This window comes from Vombatus ursinus, unplaced genomic scaffold (genome assembly GCF_900497805.2).
Source record: "Vombatus ursinus unplaced genomic scaffold, bare-nosed wombat genome assembly UNPS02014791.1, whole genome shotgun sequence".
NCBI lineage: Eukaryota > Metazoa > Chordata > Mammalia > Diprotodontia > Vombatidae > Vombatus > Vombatus ursinus.
The window spans coordinates 21,237,347-21,257,455 of NW_020954569.1; the positions used below are offsets into that span (position 1 = coordinate 21,237,347).

General features: G+C 37.2%; 1 protein-coding gene across 1 annotated transcript in view; it reads left to right on the forward strand.

Annotated features, from left to right (window-relative positions):
• Positions 1–20,109, forward strand: part of CDH18 (cadherin 18) — a 382,285-nt gene that overhangs the window by 345,120 nt on the left and 17,056 nt on the right. Inside the window, exon 10 of the mRNA XM_027869003.1 lies at positions 19,543–19,794. Within this exon, the coding sequence (XP_027724804.1) occupies positions 19,543–19,794 (252 nt within the window). The remainder of the gene's footprint in view (positions 1–19,542; positions 19,795–20,109) is intronic.

Below are 20,109 nucleotides of genomic sequence, written 5' to 3' on the forward strand. Positions count from 1 at the left end.
TTCACAATTGTGATTAATATGGAATATGTTTTACATGGTAGCATATGTATAATCTATACCAAATTACCTGTTACAGGAAGAGGGGATGAGAAGGAGAGAAAGAGAAAAATTTGGAATACAAAATCTTGTGAAAATGAATGCTAAAACATTGTCTTGACATGTAATTGGGTAAAAAATGAAACACTTTTTTAAAAAGAATGTATTTTTCATATTTAGTATTATTTCACATAAACAAATGTGGCTAAAAATGATTTTATGTTATTGTTTGTTTGCTATATAAGGGCACAATGGGAGCCATACAGAAGAAAAAGACCTTTCCCAGCACCAAGAAACTCAACCTCCAGCCTTTAACTGGAGGCATTAGCAGGAGTCATTTCATAATTAGTCTTCTACGTCCAGTATTATTATTAAGTAGGGTTTTTTTTTATAATTCTGCCTTATAGTCCCAAGCAAAAAAAGAAAAAAAAGATAATAATAATACTAATGAGACTAGTATAATAATGAAAGTCTTTGCTCTCAAGGAGCTCACATTCTAACAGAGGAGACAGTATGTAACAGTGCATAATTATGTATTGTCTTGAATTGTTCACTACCCTTCACGTAGGTTAATCAATCAAATGAATTGTAAGTTCTTTCTCTGTTCTTTCCACAATTACTAACATAACAGACCTTAAAGGTTATCTTTTCTAACCTCAAACCCAATGCAGGAATCCCCTTCAAAATAGACTTCCAAGATAATCATCTAGCCTGTGGTTGAATATCTTCAGTCATAGAAAACTTGCTATTCCCTCATGCAGCTCATTTCATCTTTGGACAGCTCAAATTATTAGATTCCTCCTTCATCCCCTTAGTTTTTTTAGCTGAAGTCAGCCTCTCTGTATCTTCTAATTATTAGTCCTAGTTCTGTCCTCTACATCTATGTGGGAAAAAGTTTGTTTTTTCATCCACATAATAACCTTTCAAATATTACAGACATCAATTGTGTTTCTCCTCAATCTTTTCTAGATTAAACAAATTAATTCCTTCCATTGTGACTTGTGACATTCTTTATAGACCCTTTACCAACCTGGTTATAATTTTCTGGACATTGTCAATGCCTCTCTTTAAAATAGGGGGCCTAGAAGTCAACATAGTATCATAGCTATAATCTAATCAGGGGTTTGTAAATTTTACCTTAGCTTCAAGAAATTTTGAAATTCAGGAGTATGAGACAATACAGAATCATGAGACACATCACTATGGAATTTCCATTAGGTTAAAAATAATCTAAGATTCATTATTCTTTAGTCAATCTTTCAGTTAGTAATCATTTATTAAACTCCTACTTTAGTGCTTTATTTGGCCTCATAGTTTATGTTAAAGCAAAAAACTGGGTTCAGGATTTCTAAAATGTTGGTACTAAGAACAATGATACAATCATAGAACTTTATTGTTATGTAGTGCAGCAAGCAGGAACACAAAGCATACACACACTCTATGATAATACAACTGGACAGAGGTTTGTTCTCACATGCAAGAAACTCACCCCAGGCTAAAAGTTAAAGAGACATATTGAGGAGGGAACATGCTCAAAGTTGGAGTTCAATTGGCAAGATTATATACTCTAAGAATTGACTTTATTGGGAATAGGTAATAGGTGCCAGATTGGCATTAGAATCTTGGGTGGCACCCACTCATTATCCAGCAGCACCTTAAGCCATGTTTTCTTTGGTCATGTATGTAATACATTCCTGGTTAGTCAACTGAGAAGCATTTACTATGTCATTATTATTTTCCAGACACTTTGCTAACCACTGAAAATAGTATAAAGAAAGCAAAGCAGGGGAGGGTATGTCTCTGCCTTCAAAAAACTCACATTCTATGGGAAGGGGACATGTAAATAAATAGTTTAAAACAAGATATTTCTAGATTGGATGGAAGGTATTCAACCCAGAATCAGCCTTGTTGCCTCTCTCCAAACTTGAAAATGATTCTGGGCTTCCACACTCAGAGGTTTTTGTTTTGTTTTGTTTTGTTTCCTTTTCTTTTTCTAAAGACATGTAACACTTCTATAAGACATGTGGCCTCTCTTAGGTTACCAGTAATATTTTAATTGATAAATCCAATGAACTTTTCTCAGTTCTCATCCCCCTTGACTTCTCTGCAACATTTAACATTGTTGACTATGCTTTTCTCCCAGATATTCTCTCTAATGTGGGTTTCTTGTGAAACTGCTCTGTCCTTATTCTCCTCCTACCTGGTTGCACAATTCTTAATCTCTTTTGCTGAATCATTATCCATGGTGGACTTTCTTTATTTAAGTGTGCCCCAGACTGGGCTCTCTTCTCTTTTAACACTCTTAGTTATCTATTCAGCTCCTATGAGTTCAATTATAGTCTCTAAGCAAATGACTCTTAATTCTGTACATCCAAACCTTATATCAAATTATTGATTCTATATCCATAATATCTCTCTCAATCATTACATGACCACCACCCTATTTCAGGCCTTCATCACCTTTCGCCTAGCCTCTTGTAATATGTTCCTAATTGGTTTTCCTACATCTAGTCTCTCTGCTCTTGAATCCATGCTCTACACAGCAGCAAAATCAATATTCCTGGTGTCAAGTGTGTCTGTGTCACCCCCGTTGAAGAAACTTCATTGGTCTTCCTTTCCTTCACAATATGAGTCAAAATTACCTTTGTATACGAATTTCATGTTATATCCCCTTCTCATCTCCTTCTTACACACACACACACACACACACACACACACACACACACACACACACACACACAAATGCAGTCCACACAAACAGTATGGACTGGCCAACTTGCCTTCCTCAGAGATTATTCTTGCTCTCTCTTTTCTGAGCCTTTGTACATGTTGTCCCCATTCCTGAAATGTACTTTTTCCCTTACTTCTGCCTCTTCTAAATCATACAATCATAAAATCATAGATATTTAGAGCTGGAAGAGAACTCAGAAGACATCAGGTCCTACCACCTCATTTGAACCAGAGCCAAGAAAGGCTGCATGAGTTATGTCAGGTCATGTGGGTCGTAAGTGTCAGAAGCAGAATTGAACTTGGCTTCTCTGGATCCAAGTCCATTCCTCCTTGTACTTTCCCATACTGTCTTTCTCACCCCTAGTTCCCTTCATAACTCATCCATGCTAGCTCCTACATTAGGTCTTTCCTTCTCTCCCTAGTTATCAATGCTTCCCCTCCTCATAATTACTTTGTATTTACTTTGCATGCATTTTATATTGACTTATCTCTGTATATGTTGTTTCCCCCAGTATAATATAACTTCCCTTAGGGCAGAGACTTCATCATTTTTATCTTTTCATTCCCAGAGCTTAGCAGAATGCTTGGCATATTATAGGAGCTTAATAAATGCTTTTTGAGGCTCAGATTCTTAAAATCTGGCCCACTTGTATTAGTGACACAGGTGCTTCGATTCCTTAAGAGTCTGGCCAATATGGTGGATCTTTAATATATCTTTTATTTGCCTGAAGGAAGGCAAATTAGGGTTGAATTAATTTGGGCAGGACCTGCTTGTCATGATTTTGGGGTCTAGCATTCCTAAATTTCAACACCACCACACACCCTAAGTTCCTAATTTTTTTTCGTATTGATATACCATAGGTGAATATTTGAAATGCATAGAATAAAATATATAGGATTTTAATTATATCAAAATACAGATATTGATGTGTAAATATTTAAAATAACTCAAGATTACAAGTTAATTTTTTTTCCTTTTTGGTGAGGCAATCAGGTTTAAGTGGCTTGCTCAGGGTCACACAGTAAGTGTCAAATATCTGGTTGAGATTGGATTTGAATTCTGTTCCTCCTGACTCCCAAGGCCTGAGTACTATCCACTGGACCACCTAGCTGCCACTAAGAGTTCTTTTTTAATTAGGATCAGAGCCATCCCCACCCCCAGCCTGTATGTTTGCCCGTCCAAAAATAACCAGGACTCGGGTATTGCCCCAGAGTTCCAAGAGCTGAACTTACCTACACAGGCGGGCAGAAACACGTGGGAAGGATCAGGGCACTTGCCACAAACCCCACGTGCAGCACAAAGGCAAGAGGGTAGAAGTACACCTGTGGCCAAGGCGCGTGTCGGGGAAGCCCAGCCAACGCGCGTGCATTGCCTGCTTTGCCACAGGCAAAGCAGTATAAATAGCGGTGCAGAAAGGAGCAGAATTCTATTGAGATTTGGCCCTGGAGAAGAAGGGGTAGGGGAATGAAGAAGAAAAGATGACTGCAAGCTGATTTACCCTGAAGCTGTTGAAGTTGTGGACTTTAGGGCAGTACAGGAGTCAAGGAGGATGTAAACAGAATTCTACATCAGGAAGGAATGGTTCCCTCACAGGCCCCACCTGACACAGCAAAAGTGAATGTATGTCCTTTAATGAATTAGAGGATTTTCAGACTTTCTTGAGGAAAAGAAGAGACCTAATAGAAAATTTGACTTTGAAACGTAAGAATCAGAAGAAACTTAAGGAGAGATCCCAGGATGAAAACTCTTAGCCAAGTTTCAAGCTTCCTTGAAAGGAGAAAATACAATATGCAACACAAAAAAAAATTATGGCTCTATGATATTTAATAAGGATAATGCCAACACCTAGCAGCCTTTACCTACCTTAAAAAACAGTAGGGCTTTGCCCAGCAAAACTGAGTATAAACCCGAATAGATTTTAAAAAAATGAAATTACCGAACTGAAAGAGTGCCATTTGTGACAGATCAGAACTCGATGGAATATTGGACATCTAAGACCAGGAGAATCAAGGATTGGACTAGCATCACTTCTGAAACCAACAAAGAAATACACATACTAGAAGATGGGGGAAGATTTTCCCAGTGGCAGGACCTGATGGGGGCAGTCGAGGTGTTTATGGTTTAAAATTCATACGATCTATGACCCCAAGAAGTATCTCCATGAAAAAACGGCCCTGCTGGAGAGACAGTACAGAATGGATTTTGACAAGGTCACTCCTTGAACTGCACAGGGCAACAGCAAAGGCCTTGGTGTTATCTTCACTCTTTTGCTAATCCCTACTTCTTGCTTGAGCCCAGGCTGTCAAGCAAGGAAACTTTAGTTCAGGCCTGCACAACATAGGTGCAAAAGGATTTCAGGCAGCCCACACAAAATGTAAAGGATATAAAGAAAGTAAAGGCATAACAAGTGGAAAAAAAATGCTTGTTGAATGGACTTGAACTGAATGACTTAATAACTTACCATTACATTTGGGCCAATATATTCACCTCACTCAATAACTAATCTCTCTTCAAAACCTTATTTTAGGATTTACAACCTACTGGATTCCCTACCAGTTACATTTTTGTCTGTTACGTGATTCCTTTATTATCTATAATGCAAATTACACTTACAATCCCACACTGGAAAAAAACAGACCATGCTTGACCTTTATGTCACCCCTGTCATCTCACTAACTGCTTGTCACTGACATATAGTTCATTCTGTCACCACTTTCTCAATCAAATCTATGGTATCATTGTTCTAAAGAAGACATGTTAGTTAACTGCCCTAAGAACCAATTCATCTTCCCTGTGCCTCCTCAGACCAACATTCCCTTTCAAGGCCACTCCTCTCTTTTATGCAAGTGTATGGAAAGTGTTTGAGGGCAAAGATTTCCTCTTTTTTTTTTATCTGTATCCCTAGAACTAAGCACAGTGCCTAGCACATGAAAAGCAATTGATAAATTCTTTTCTTCTTCTTTCATTTATTCATTCATTTATGACCTTTCCCCTTGTTTTCCACTAGGAAAATTAACTCCCAATCATTGAGCACACAACTAGTGATTGACTCATGAAGGAAGACAGTCCAATCAGTTCACCTTTCTCAAAAATATCATGAGAGACCTTGGAAAATATTTTGCTATAATCCTGTTTACTCTATCTATACTTTCCATCCTGGTCCACCAGGCTTATAATGCTGTGGGGTGGGGAGAGGGTAAATCATGAGCTCTTTCTATTCAAAGGCTATTTCCTATTCCTTTTTACTTCCTGGCTCTTTCTATTCAAAGGCTCACAAGCCATGCTTCATTTGTAATACATTTTAGAATTTTGGCAGGAGCTTAAATCAATCTTACCAACCTATAATTAGAAAATCTGAATTTTTCCCTTTTTAAAAATTTGGGACATTTGTCTGCCTATGATAGTATGGGAGTCCATTATTATTTTTACATTATTTTACATTATTCATTACTTTACAAATGATATCAATAGAAGGTGAATATAAATAACTCAGAATACCTAAGTCCACAATCCCTATGTGGCAGGCTTATGCCCTTCTTCCTCAGTTCATATAAATCCCTTCTAAAGATGTCAGGTCCCTTCGGTCACAAGTTACACACAGCCTTCTGCCCACCCCTGGGGTATGTTACTCAATCATAAAGTATACTATTTTCATTTAGTCCTTCTTTAACGTTTACACCTTCTATTATGGAAACAATGGGGCAACTTATTTGGGGGATAACGTCCTTATGGTCATGAAGTGTCTTTGACTAGGGCAACTTGAGTACTTCAGAGTTTCTAAAGCTAAAATTCAGGACAAGTTGTGCTTAATGACAGTCACTCCTGCAGGGCTTTCTACCAAGCATAAATGGACTGCAGAACTATGGTTTTCACCTGATAATGGACATCTTTCAATAAAATGTTAATCACCTGCAGCATCTTATAATTCAAACACAAAACTATTCATCCAATCAATACTTACTTATGTGATCTAGTCTGTCCAACCCTGGTGAGTTTAGCTTATTAATAATAGTTACCTACTCTTTGATCCTTTCTTTATTTTTTTTTCTGTTTGTTTTCCTTGGTAGAAAAAGAAGCAAAATAAAAGTGTCTGTCTTCTCTTGTCTTCTTTTACAGTGTGTAATCTGATGATTTTTCTAATCCTCTTCTTGATCTTCTTCTATCCCAAAAATACCTTGGCACTGTTTTATTTTTCTTAGTATTTACTATAAGTTGCAGCTTACTCTATTCTTTTTTGAGTATTTTGACACTGCTCTCACAGGACTGCTCTATTCTTTTGTATTCATCATCAGGTGCCTGCCTTTGCTTTAATTTTTTGTACCAGTATTTTTAAACTTTAGTGGGTTCCTGCACTCCCTGTGTATTCATTCCACAGCAGTCTCTTCAGTCACATCCCCTATCTCTTTTTTGAGGGAATCATGCGTGTTTGTGTCACAATAATGTTTGTTCTTCAGAACATCCCATCTTTTCTTAACTACCATTCCCTGTAGAACCTCAGTCCTGTGGGGACTGCTTATCTCTATTCTGAAATCTTTGAAATGCACTGTCTTATAATCTGTGATGCATGTCAGCCTGTGCCTACCTTTCCTTTCCTTGTCTATCATATTATCCTGGTTGATTGGTTTCTAGTCCTCTATGATATGTCAAAATTTTTCACTTTTCATTACCCACATTCCCCAAATTTATGTGTACTCTTTTTTTCTGCAGTAAGAATCACTGGCCACATTTTAACTATCTTTGTTGAGAGAATCATAGCATCATAAACTCATTGAATCTCAGAGCTGTAAGAAAACTCAGGTGTCAGCTCATCTCAAACCATAACTGAACAGCAATCTACTCGACAACAACCATCTATCATCGACAGGAGACCTCCAGTGACAGGAAAACTCTAATTTCCGGTCGCAGCTGATTTTAATTTTGGATAATAGTAATTATAAAAAAAAAAGATTTTCCATGTGTTAGAGCAAAATTTACATCTCTTAATCCTTCCACATTATAGTTCATGGAAGATGGTGACTGTTCCCTCATTATCTTTTGTCCATCCTATAATATCTCATTTCTTCAACTGGTCTCTATATGGCATGGAATCTTGTCCTTCCAAAATCTTGATTTCTCTTTTCAGGAAGCACTCTAATTTTTCAGGCATCCAATACTTAATATAATATTCCAGATGTGATTTCACTGTAACAGAATTAAGCAATATTATCATCCCCCATATTCTTGACACTATGCTTCTATTAACATAGGCTTAAGATTGAGCTAACTTTTTTTTAAAACTACCATGTAATACTGTTGACTAATATTAAGCTTGAATTCACTTAACCTTCTAGATCATTTTCACTCAGATTGTCTAGTCAAGCCTTCCCTATCTCATACTTAAGTATTTGATTTTTTTTCTAATCCTGAATATATTATTGACTATTATTTAGCTTTCAATTCACTAAAATGTCTGGATCATTTTCACTTAAACTGTGATCTAGCCAATGCTCCCCTAGCTTACACTTGGTCATTTGGTTTTTAAAATCCTAAGTGTAGGACTTAATTTTTAACTATTAAATGTCATTGTAGTGGACTAAGTACATTACATTAGCTATCCTAGTCTCTGTTTCTATTTCCTATCCAATAGTGAAATGGATTTCCATGGAAAATTTCCACTATCAGTGTTCATGAAGAAAGTGTATAAATATGCCTCATATACTTTATATAAGAAATTGTTCTTATATTTATTAGCTATGATGAAATCTTAGGTCTCTTCCACCTTAATGGTCCTTTAATTATAGAATCCCTATTTACTTCCGTTTTTGTATGTATCTTTAAAAAATTAAGATGATAAATTTCTTGAGCACAACCTTTCTCTTTGGTCAACTCCACTTACCATATACCATTTCAATTTCTCTTTGTCATATCTCATTTTGATTATAAAATACAATATTGCATCTCATTTAAAATTTTTTTCTTAGTTACCACTGTTAGCAAATGAGAAAATTTCCTCTGCCAACATAGATCAGTACCTGCTCTGGAAATTCTAGTCTTATGCAGTTACCTAGGATTATACGTGAAAGGTGGGATTTGAAGTTGGAATTTTATGACTGTAAGGCCAGCTTTTAGTGTATTTCTGAAATTGCTATGTAATACTTGCTTTTTTTAAGTTATCACTATTAAAACTCTGTTTTAAAGATCTTTGCTAGCATATGGTGCTTTCATCACTTCCTTCATCATATTAATATCAAATGGTATAAGTTGACATAGTTTTGTTATTATTTTCCACTTCAATTCAATGTCCATTTTGTAAAATCCACATTCAAAGTTTTCCAAATTCATGTGTTTGTTGAATCCTTTCATTATTATTCTGTTAAAAAACTACGAACCCATTTACCTTGGTTATATTTTTCTAGAAATATAAATGAAAAAACTTAGCTGAGCTAGCTCTCATTTATTAATTGTACATACATCCTTTATTCTGTTTGTACACAATATTCTGTCACTTTTCACTGTAAAGAGCCCTTTATTTTGTTATTGTTACATTCATAGCATTTCTCTTCAGTACAGGATCTCTGATTTATAATAATGTTAGCATTTTATTCATTCCAGAGGTTTCTCTTCTATATAAAATCTCTGACATTTGTCAAGAAAAGAATGTTGTGTGAAAGCATTTTCCTTTTTTTCTTTTAAAGTGTATTGAGTCCATTCTTAACAGTCACAGCAACATCTAACTGAAGTGAAGCATTTGTCTGTTCTCACATGGTCCTGTACTGAGGTGGAGTTTTCCAGGTATAGATGCATCTGGTTTTTACAGCAGAATCTGCTTTAGAAATTATGTGGGAAGAAGCAGTCATTTTTAAATTATACCAGCAGGGCAGAGGACCAGGACTTTTTGATACAGAGCTGTGTATCAAGCCTACCACATAAAAAATTTCATTTCTGTTTTTATGAATAAAAATACTTTCTTTAGTTAATTCAACAAAAACAAAATAGCAGTTTAGTAATTTTACATTATGTTTGTCATTCATTATTATATATTTTCATCCATCCCTTTCTTGATTTTTCTTGTCTCTAATATAGCAACAAAAAATGTAATGTTCATAGAATTTATTATATGCTTTCAGATCACAATAAGCTATTCTATTTTTGACACACTTAGAGGATCATGCCTCATTTTATATTTCTCCTCAGATACTTGCTTTTGCTTTAATTTCTAATATGCGTGCTTTTATAAATCAGAGGTCATGTACGAGCCCCTTATCTCTTTAGGTACTTTCCTCTTTTCTTCCTCAGAAGAATAATTTTCTAACTTGATTTTCAGAATTTTGTTCTTAAGAGCCTCTAATCCCTTTTGAACCAATTTCTCTTTTAGAATGTCAGGTCATGAGTCTCCATGTCTCTTAGTCATTGAAATTTACAATTCCAACATATAGTGGTTTATACACACATACACACACACACATATATATATACTATATATATATATATATAATATATCCTTATTTGATTCTCATAACTACACTTTAAAGTAGGTTCTATTATTATCCCAATTTTATAGATGAAAAAACTGAGGCTGAGAGAGGTTGAATTTAAATGATTTGTTCAGAGTCACATAGCTAGTAAGTACTTGAGACACGATTTTTGAACTTGGGCCTTTCAGACTCCATGTCCAGTGTTATCTCTAGTAGGCCAAGCTACTTCACAGTTTTAAACTCTGCAAACCCTATCATCTCTTATGGCTATGACTGTTCTTCCCAATTATTTTCTCTTGTGAAATAATCCCTGGACACTTATCCATTATTCTTTGTCTATGTCATCCCTGTTATCCTTCATACTCTTTGGCTTAATATTTTTTACCTTAATATTTTCTACCCCCCTTTCTATTTTCGGTTTAAAGTTGTCTTGATTAGATCAACACATCAAATATATTCTCCTCTTTCCTTATGCAATGGACACCATTGTTTGCCAGGAATTTATTAGAGTGATAGTTTAATACATGGCTGCCAAAACCAAATCTTGGTCTCTGGCACTATTTGTATCATTGCCTATATCCTATAATCATAGATTTAGAGTTTGAATGGCACCCAGAAGTCATCGAGTTCGACTATGCCAACTAATTTTACTGATGAGAAAACTGAGTTCCAGGGATTTTAAGGGATTTGCCTGGTTAGGTGGCATTTGAATTCATGCCCTCTGTCTCAAGAGGAAATTTACTGCATGGCTCCCTTTCCCTTCTAAGTTACCAAACTTTGGCTGGAAGAAGAGTTGAACATTTACTTTCTGTGTACCAAAATCCCATAATTACCAATCCAGACCTTCAAAGTCACAAGAGATAAACTTTCGATCCTTTCTTCACCCTTTGGTTTGATAACATTTGTTCTCAGGAAAATCAACAAAAATGGGTGACGGTCACTGGTCTTTGAATTCTTAGCAGTTTCGCAGATGTGTCTCAGATACATACTTCAGGAAGCTAGCTAGCACACTTCCTAATTAGCCATGTAAGATATCTACCTCTATGACTCTCTGTGTCTGTCTGTTGTGTCTCTGTCGCTGTCTCTCTCTGTCTCTGTCTCTGTCTTTGTTTTCCTCCCCACCTCTCTGGCTCCCCCCACCCCTCTCTCTCTTCTCTAATCCTAAGCAGAGAACCTCCCCCAAATAGGACAAGGCTCTTCCTGTGCAGAAAAAGGTTTCCTTTTTTGTTTTAATACCTGAGAATCTATCATGTTTTGTGGTTATGGAAAATTCCTTATTCTTCTGAAGTTACAGGTTTATCTTTTGTAGGAAGAGACTAATATTTGAAGAGCACTCCTTCCAGAGCAACTTCTACTCACAATGCTGGGTCAGATGTCCACAGAGCAGCTAATTACTATTAACCTCAGGGTCCTAGGGATGATGCTGATGGACTGGGTTTCTAGTACTGTCATTCACAAGTCCTCACTGTTGTTCTTCCTATTGATTATCAGACAGTGGCTTTTACAAAGGTATTTACTAAAGTTGTACGGTAAAAACTGCTGGGGTTAAAACATGTCTCCCAAAGGATGCACTCTTCTTTTAAACAAGAGGTCCTTGGGGAGAGTGGCCTGAAACTGAAAGTACAGTGGTAATGAGGTGCATATGGTAATGGGTAAATTCACAAGTCCTGGTTGCTGAAAGTTGAGCCCATCAGTAGTCTTTCCCAAATAGGATTCAAAGTGCCCAAAGTTGCTTCGTTTCTTGCTGGCTATTTCCTTCTGTATCCAGCTGTGTCTGTACACGTCAGTGTCCGCCATTGCCATGTCATCTGGATGCATTATCTGCTTCTGGTCTACTCTCTCTAATTACGCTATCAATAGGAGATAGAGTGAAAGCTTACATTGGACTAGCTCACTGTCATCCTACCCATCCTCTTTCTTTCTTTCTTTTTCTTTTCTTTTTTTTTTTAAGGCAATTGGGGTTAAGTGACTTGCCTAGAGTCACACAGCTAGTAAGTGTCAAGTGTTTGTTCTGAGGCTGGATTTGAACTCAGGTCCTCCTGACTTCAGGGCTGGTGCTCTATCCACTGTGCCAACTAGCTGTCCCTCATCCTACCTGTCCCTCATCCTACCCATCCTCCTCTGTCCTCTTGCACAAGCAGGAGGGTATGTTTCCTCAAGGTACTTCTGAGACTCAAGTTCTCAAACATTTCATTAAACTGAGTAATTAAAATCTTCCAGGTTGGGGTACTAGGTGGCACAGTGAATAGAGCACCAGCCTTGGAGTCAGAAAGACCCGAGTTCAAATCCGGCCTTAGACACTTGACAATTCCTAGCTGTGTGATCCTGGGCCAGTCACTTAACCTTGATTGCCTCACCAAAACAAACAAAAAACAAAAATAAAATAAAATCTTCCAGGTTAGTTAAAGTCCCCAGAGGTGTGGTTTAGATTTAGTTAGCCAGTTAGCTGGTTGCTTCTCAACCCAATTAAAGAGTAGTTCATTCCTTACAAAAAGACACAAAATATGAACTTTTTTTGTCACATCTTTAAAACCTATCATTCCCAGTGATTGGTTGCTTACTTGTTTCCTTATAATGTTTTTTCTTCCTTCCATACATTCTTCCTCTTATGTAAATAGTAAGGAAAGCCTTAACAAGACACTTACAAGTAAATGTTATGCAATAAAACCATGGCCATTTCATATCACAGACAAATTTCCACCGGTACCAAAGAAGGAAGGATAATGGTCCAGGTAGTTGTTAGCACCCTTAGACACATGAGATAAAATGGGCCTCTGACCCCAGAGTCGCTGATTACCCCAGCACTATTGACAACACATTCTCTGACTTCTGAAGCCTAGGAAAATAAGTTTTAAGAAGTTACAACAATTCATAGGAAGAAAGGAGAAAGATGACGACATACCACCCCAACCCACAACTGTTTCATGATCACTTGTGCATCTGAGATCTTGTCCAGATTTCCTGAACTTTATCCTCTTTGTGGCTTAATCTGCTTGTCCTGGCTTCTCCAGAACCAAATGGATCAGTCTAATGACTTACAAGCTTCAGAATCAGTGCTAATTCTGCCTTAAATAGCCCAGCTGCTGATGAGCATCATGGTGAATAATTAGGAATGGCTGCCTCCCAGGGGCTGGCCAGCTATTGTTATGTCTAACAATTTGCCTCTCAATGTTTCTCTCTATGTAAGACATGTGACACTTTCCCTCCTCTGCTACAGTACCAGGGAGGTTGCCATTTTCCTTGACTTGAGTCAGTGAAAAAAGCACTGTATCTGGAGTCAGTGGAAATAGATATAAATCCTACCTCTGACCATCTTTCTTAGAGGGACATTGGGCAATTCACTTAAACTCCCTTAGCTTCACTTTTTTTTCCCTTGTAAGATAAGGGGGATGGGCTACAAGATGATCTTTAAAAGTAGATGATCTTTACCAATCATTTTTATATATAGCAAATTATTTTTTTAGCAATTTTAGAGTACATGGTTTTCAAAAGTCCCTTCCAGCACTAAAGTTGTAATCCTCTTGTCAAAGAGTAGAATGGATGCCTCTAAAATGTAAAGATCCCCAGACCATCTGCCTTCTTAATTCTTATCCCTTCTGCCTTCCTTCATGGACAATCCTCCTCCTTGGTTGCACCTCCCATGCCCTCTTTTCTTCCTCTCATTTTGGTGAGTCCTCCCTCTTTCCATTACATTACACTGAGGTAACCTCCTACTTCTCCCCTCTACCTGTACCCCTACTTCCACTGCCCTGACATAACTTCTAAGTCACTAACACTCATAAATCAGTGCTTGGAGAGGCATTATATTCTGCCCTACAGTCAACTCTTTCACAAGCAGAGAATCCAGATTGTATGGACGGTTGGTGAGTACTTCTAGGAGGAAGAAAAAAATATTGCATAAACCAAACAAGCAGGTCATTTTAACCATTGCCCCTGCTACCATCCCTTTTGGGTCTCAAATAGAACTACTTTTCAATTCCCCTGAAAATTACAGTAATTACCTCTATAAACAGGCAGATTAACCTACACCTATGTTTAATGCCTCTGCACTGATGAAATGGTTCTCTTAAATTCTCTTGTTCACTGTCTTCTGGCTCTCTGCTTCATTTGCTCTTCCACTCAAGTAATAGAAATTAGTTACAAGTTTGTCCAACTAGGCAGTATCCCATGCTTCTTGAGCAATCATTAGACAGACAGAGACCCTTGACTAGAATATTCAAGAATTTCTCATTCGCTGCTTCCGACCACTAGTTCTGTGATCACTGGCCAGGTTACTGGGACTCTTCTTTCATGGCGGCTTTCAGCAAGGCTGCTATTAAGTTGGCTTGCCTCCCCCCTTCTGAGTCCTTATTCCCCCATGCCAATTTCTTCAGGTATTGGCAATTAGCTAAGGATACAAAACAGGGTTTGGTTAATTCATGTATAATATTTTATTAAATTTAACATTATATGTGTATCAAAGTACAAGACATCATATCCTCTTCACCAATAAACCTTGTGAGCTTTCTTGTTCTTTTCCAATTAAGTTGGCAGGCAAGATAAGAACTCTGAGCTGTGGAATTTGATGATATTTTAAGGTTGGTAGCCTGAGATTAAAATATACAGGCTTAGGTCCACTATGGCCTAAAGGAATGGTCCTTCTGAATATAATGTCATGAATATAACATGGATCCCTCTGACCTCAATAGTTACTGTGTCTGTCTAAGAGATAATAAGATAATAAGATAATAAGACAATAAGACAGAACAAATGCTCTGAAGAAAAGCTATGAAACAAGCCACTAAGTGATGATTAAAAGTGTTGAATTTTAGGGTCTTAAGGATATTGTGAAAATATCAATATAGTCTTGTTTATCCAAAAAAAAAAGTTTACATAATAATTTTGTTGTATATTCAAAAGGAATAGCAATTTGTGCATAGTTGATTTGCAGTTTCATGTGCAATCATCTTTTTTATTGTGCTATGTAATGGAAATGCATGTTTTTTTCATAAATTAAAAATAAAATTTAATAATAAAAAAGAATATTATGAAACTATCGAAGTCTCAAAATCCTAGGGTCACAGAATATACAGCCTCTCAGATAGGCAACATGGTATACTGGGGAAAAGATTGGATTTGTTTGAGAGGATCTGGATTCAAATATCAGTTCTGCTACTTACTACCTGTGAGACCTTGGATAAATCACTTTACATTTCAGTGTGTGTCTGAGCTTCTTCATTTTAGGAGAGGAGTTTGGACTAGATAACCTTTGAGGTCCATTCCTGATCTAAATTTGTGTTCAGAGGTGGGTAGATCATATAGTAGGTAGAGTACTTGGCCTAGAGTCAGAAAGACCTGAATTCAAATGCAGCCTCAAATACTAATTAGCTGTGTTACCCTAGGCAAGTCACTTAACCTCAGTTTGCTTCCATATCCTCATCTGTAAAATGGGGATTATGATAACATGTACCTCCCAGGGTTGCTGTGAGGATCGAAAGAGATATTTATAAAGTGTTTGGCATAGTGCCTGGCACAGGCATTATATAGTGCTAAGTAAATTATTATTATTATTACTGTTATTGTTATTATGCTAGCGATAGACTCAGAAAGGGATCTAGATTCAAGACCTATCTCTGACATGGACTAAGTGTGTAACCCTGGGTAAATCACTTAATCTCTCAGAGCTCCAGGTAAAACTTAAAGAGGGTGAGTTGGAAAGAAAAAGTGGATTTGAAGTAAAAGGAATTCCTCACAGAGAGTTCCCTATAACAAAGAAATCACAACTAGCCCAAAACATACCTGTTGTTGTTGTTGATGTTGTTCAGTAGGATCCAACTCTTTGTGACTCCTTTTGGGGTTTTATTGGCAAAAATCCTGGAGTGGTTGGCCATGTCCTTCTTGATGAGGAAAGTGGGGTAAATGGGGTTAAGTGACTCGTCCAAGGTCACACAACTAGTAAATATCTGAGACCAGATTTAAACTCAGCTCTTCCTGCCTTCAGGCCTGGCACTCTATCTACTGTACCACCTAGTTGTCCTAAAACATACATACATACATACTGTCAACCCTGTTCACAAATGATCAGAGAGTCACAGAGGTTATACAACCTCTGTTAACTTTAAAAATACCGAAGAACTCACATAGGTTATCACAACCACTGTTAACCCTGTAATAACAAAATAAAACCAAATAGCTAATAGTGGTCACAAGCAAAAAGCTTTCTTTATTCCATTGAAGGAAGGAAACTACACACATGTGTCGGGGCCCCCTCTAGTTGGGCACCCACTTTACTGTGAGCAAATCTCAGTACAAATACCAATGACTATGCAGTGAGCTGTAGTCCTGACAGTGAGGGGTAACAGCAACAATGAGACAAGTTTGACTCATAGCAGGGCTTCGTGACCAGAACTTGGGTACTACAGGTGCTTGTCTGAGCTCAGAGAACACCTGGTGCTGGTGTGAAAAAATTCTAGGATTTTGCTGTGTCTAAGTTCACCCAGAGGGTGAGCTCAAAGTATTGGTATTATGTCAAGCTCAGGGCACAGCTTGATTGATGGGCCTTAGCTCTGGAAAAACGGAGTGTCTTCAAATAGTATCCAGACAATACATGCAGCAAATCAATATAGAAGGATATATGTGTGTTTGTGAGTATACATATAGGTATATAACCTACATAGGTGGGAAGAAAATATTTTTTTTATCTTCAGTTTATTTTTTTTATTAAAGTATGTTATGCTGAATTGGCAGGAAGTTTTTCGTTCTGTCACATTGTTTCTAGTAATAAGCAATGATGACAAATGTCTGTGTAGGCTTTAGCAGTACAAATGTACCTTCTTTTGTGAAGGAGCCCCAGAATTCCTCTGGGCAGCGTATGTATCTGTAGGTCCTTCCAAAACAATTGTCCATCATTTTTGCTTCTTAGCACCAGGTCAGATGAATTCCTGACCTGTAGTGAACAGATGCTCCAAAGGGAAGGAGATCAAGAAATGTGGATGGCAGAATTACAGCATCAGGCAAGGATAATGACTCTGTTTGTGAATTGGAAGAAAAGTAAAGAGTTTGGTCTTTCTAGAACCACTTTCTCTTTAGCTCCATATTATTCCTGAGCCTTTATTTTAGAGCTCAGGTAGCTAATATAGCTAATTAATTTTCACAATGCCTATGAAGAAAAGGAATCACATTTGTCTGGCTTATATTTGTGTCTAAAGGTTTATAAAGTGATCTTACAATACTCCTGTGAGACAATAAGTATGGGTATTATCATGCCCAAATTAATACAAGTAAAATGAACCTTAGAGAGAATAAGAGACCTAGCTATGGCCACTTAGGTAGTGAATCATTAAATTATTTTATAGAATTATTAAATAGGGGCAGGCATACCTGGGTCTATGGGTACTCTCCAGGAAACACCATAATGGCCCCAGGGAATAATACTTCAATCATACTTTAATAAGACACAGGGGCAAATGGCACAGAGAGTATAGAGACAAATAGCAACAGAGACAAACAATGTGGGAACAGAGATGGTGAGTTAGAGGAAGGCAGGAAACTTGGGGAAGAGTATAGGAAAGGAGATAGCCACGTACATAACAATGGATGAGGGTTGGGAGCACTCAAGCAGCATGAATCCTTCATAGATGGAAGAGTGCAGGGGGAGCAGAAGTTTGAAGTCTCATTTTTTTAAAGGTTTTAGTGGGGAACAGATTAGCTCTTATCCATGCCACCTTAGGGTTAATTCATTAACATATTCACATCATCTTAAACTTCTCAGCAAATTTGGTGTTCTACTGGTCTTACTGTAGATGTCTAGAGCTCGTTTGAGGTTTATAGATGATAAGACCAAAAGGCCCTGACAATAAAGGCTAGATGGCTTTTTCTGATTTAGCAAATAGTTTCAATATGTTATTTTAAGTTAATATGTGATATATTTTCAAATCATCTTCCTTTGATCTATGGGGCAGTCTTTAAGTGACTTCTAGGTTCCCCTTTATGATCTAATGGTAACTGTTACTTTATACTGACTGTTTATAACCTTACTATATCAGCTAGAAGGAGGGCCAGTGTACCAAAACAAGATAAAATTTTAATACAGCTAGTAAATAAATCAAGTAGCCCTTGAAAAGAAGCAAAAATTTATTGATACCACTTGCTCAATATACAACATATAAATGGAGGGCCACCAAGTCTAATACTATACCAGTGATGATAATACAGTTTTCCTTGAACAATACTTGCTTATAGACTTCTGTTTTTGTTGTTTTGTTTTTAAACTCTGGCTCAAAATCACTATTCATCATTGTAGGGCAGACTATTTCTAAGAAAGAGTGCTTAAATGTCATGATATTTATCTGGCTTCTCTGTTAGGATATTTTAACCCAGAGCCAGACAGATCAATATATTTCTTGGGAACAAGACAGTTTGATGGACAGAGGGCCATATCTATAGTCAGAATAACAGCAATAGATAACATTTATGTAGTGCTTACTATGTGCCAGGCACTATGTTAAATGTTTTCAATTATTATCTCATTTGATCCTCACAGCATCCCTGGGAGGTAAGTGCTATTATTTTTACAGATGAGCAAACTGAACAGAATTAAAGTGACTTGCCCAAGGTCACACATTTGTAAGTGTCTGAGGCCAGAATTGAACTCAGGTCTTCCTTATTCCAAACTTGGCATTAAATCCTACCTCCTAACTGAGTATTCATTTACAAATTACTTAACCTACCTCAGTTTTAGCTTTCTCATCTGTAAAATAGAGATAATACTTGCATTTACCTCATAGTATTATTGTGAGTCATAATCTATGTAAAGACCTTTGCCACCTTAAAAGTCCTATATTATTTTCAATTGTCATTATCCTTTTCTTTGCTGCAATTTTGTAGACTGGGGAATTGAGTGAAATAGTCATAAGTAATGATTTTATCTCTCTGCCATTAGGCTTAGGATGGTTTTACCAACTGAGAACATACACTAATTAATTATTTTTTGGAACAGACTTGGAAGTTTCATTGGTATAGGAAACTCCTGCTGGGGAAATTCCTTCTACTTCTACACAACAGAACCTGTTCCTCAACTTATCATCTTAGAGAGGGACCACCTTTTCCAGGGATGCACAATCAGTATGAAGTCAGAAGTAGGATAGGTCAGTTCTATCTACTAAGTAAAACTAACTTTCACCATCTGAATTACTCCTTCTCTATCTCCTTGTCCAATTTCAGTAAAGCTTAAACAGGCCTTTCACTGATAGATATTTATATTTTTTCTTTTCTTTAAGGGGAATGCATACCAACTACCATGGTGTTACTAAATACATTTTATTTTGCTTATGTCTGTCATAGATAACACAGCCAGCATTCTGACAAGGCGGAGGAGATTTAGTCGAACTATTCAGGATGTGTATTATCTCCCCATTATGATCTCTGATGGTGGAATCCCCTCTCTCAGCAGCAGCAGCACCCTCACCATCAGGGTATGTGCATGTGAGAGAGATGGGCGTGTGCGGACCTGCCATGCTGAAGCCTTCCTGTCCTCTGCTGGCTTAAGTACAGGAGCCTTAATTGCAATTCTTCTCTGTGTCCTCATTCTTTTGGGTAAGCCTTTGGAACTTAATGCCATTGTGTTTTGACTTTTTTCTTGCTCTACTTAAAATGTCCCCAAAATTACTGGTATGTGGCAAAAGTGAGGCTCCTCAGATGTGACAAAAGTCCAAAACCCTTGGTATCAGGCCACTAAAACAGGTACCAAAAATGACTGCAAGATCAAAACCATGAAAGACCACTACACTCTGGAATTCCTGAAATTCATATGCCACTGGGTAACTAGTAATACAAAATCATCACAAGCAACTTGGAAATTGTTTTTATTCATTTAAATGAAAGAGTTTGAAAGAGGAAAAAGACAATGGA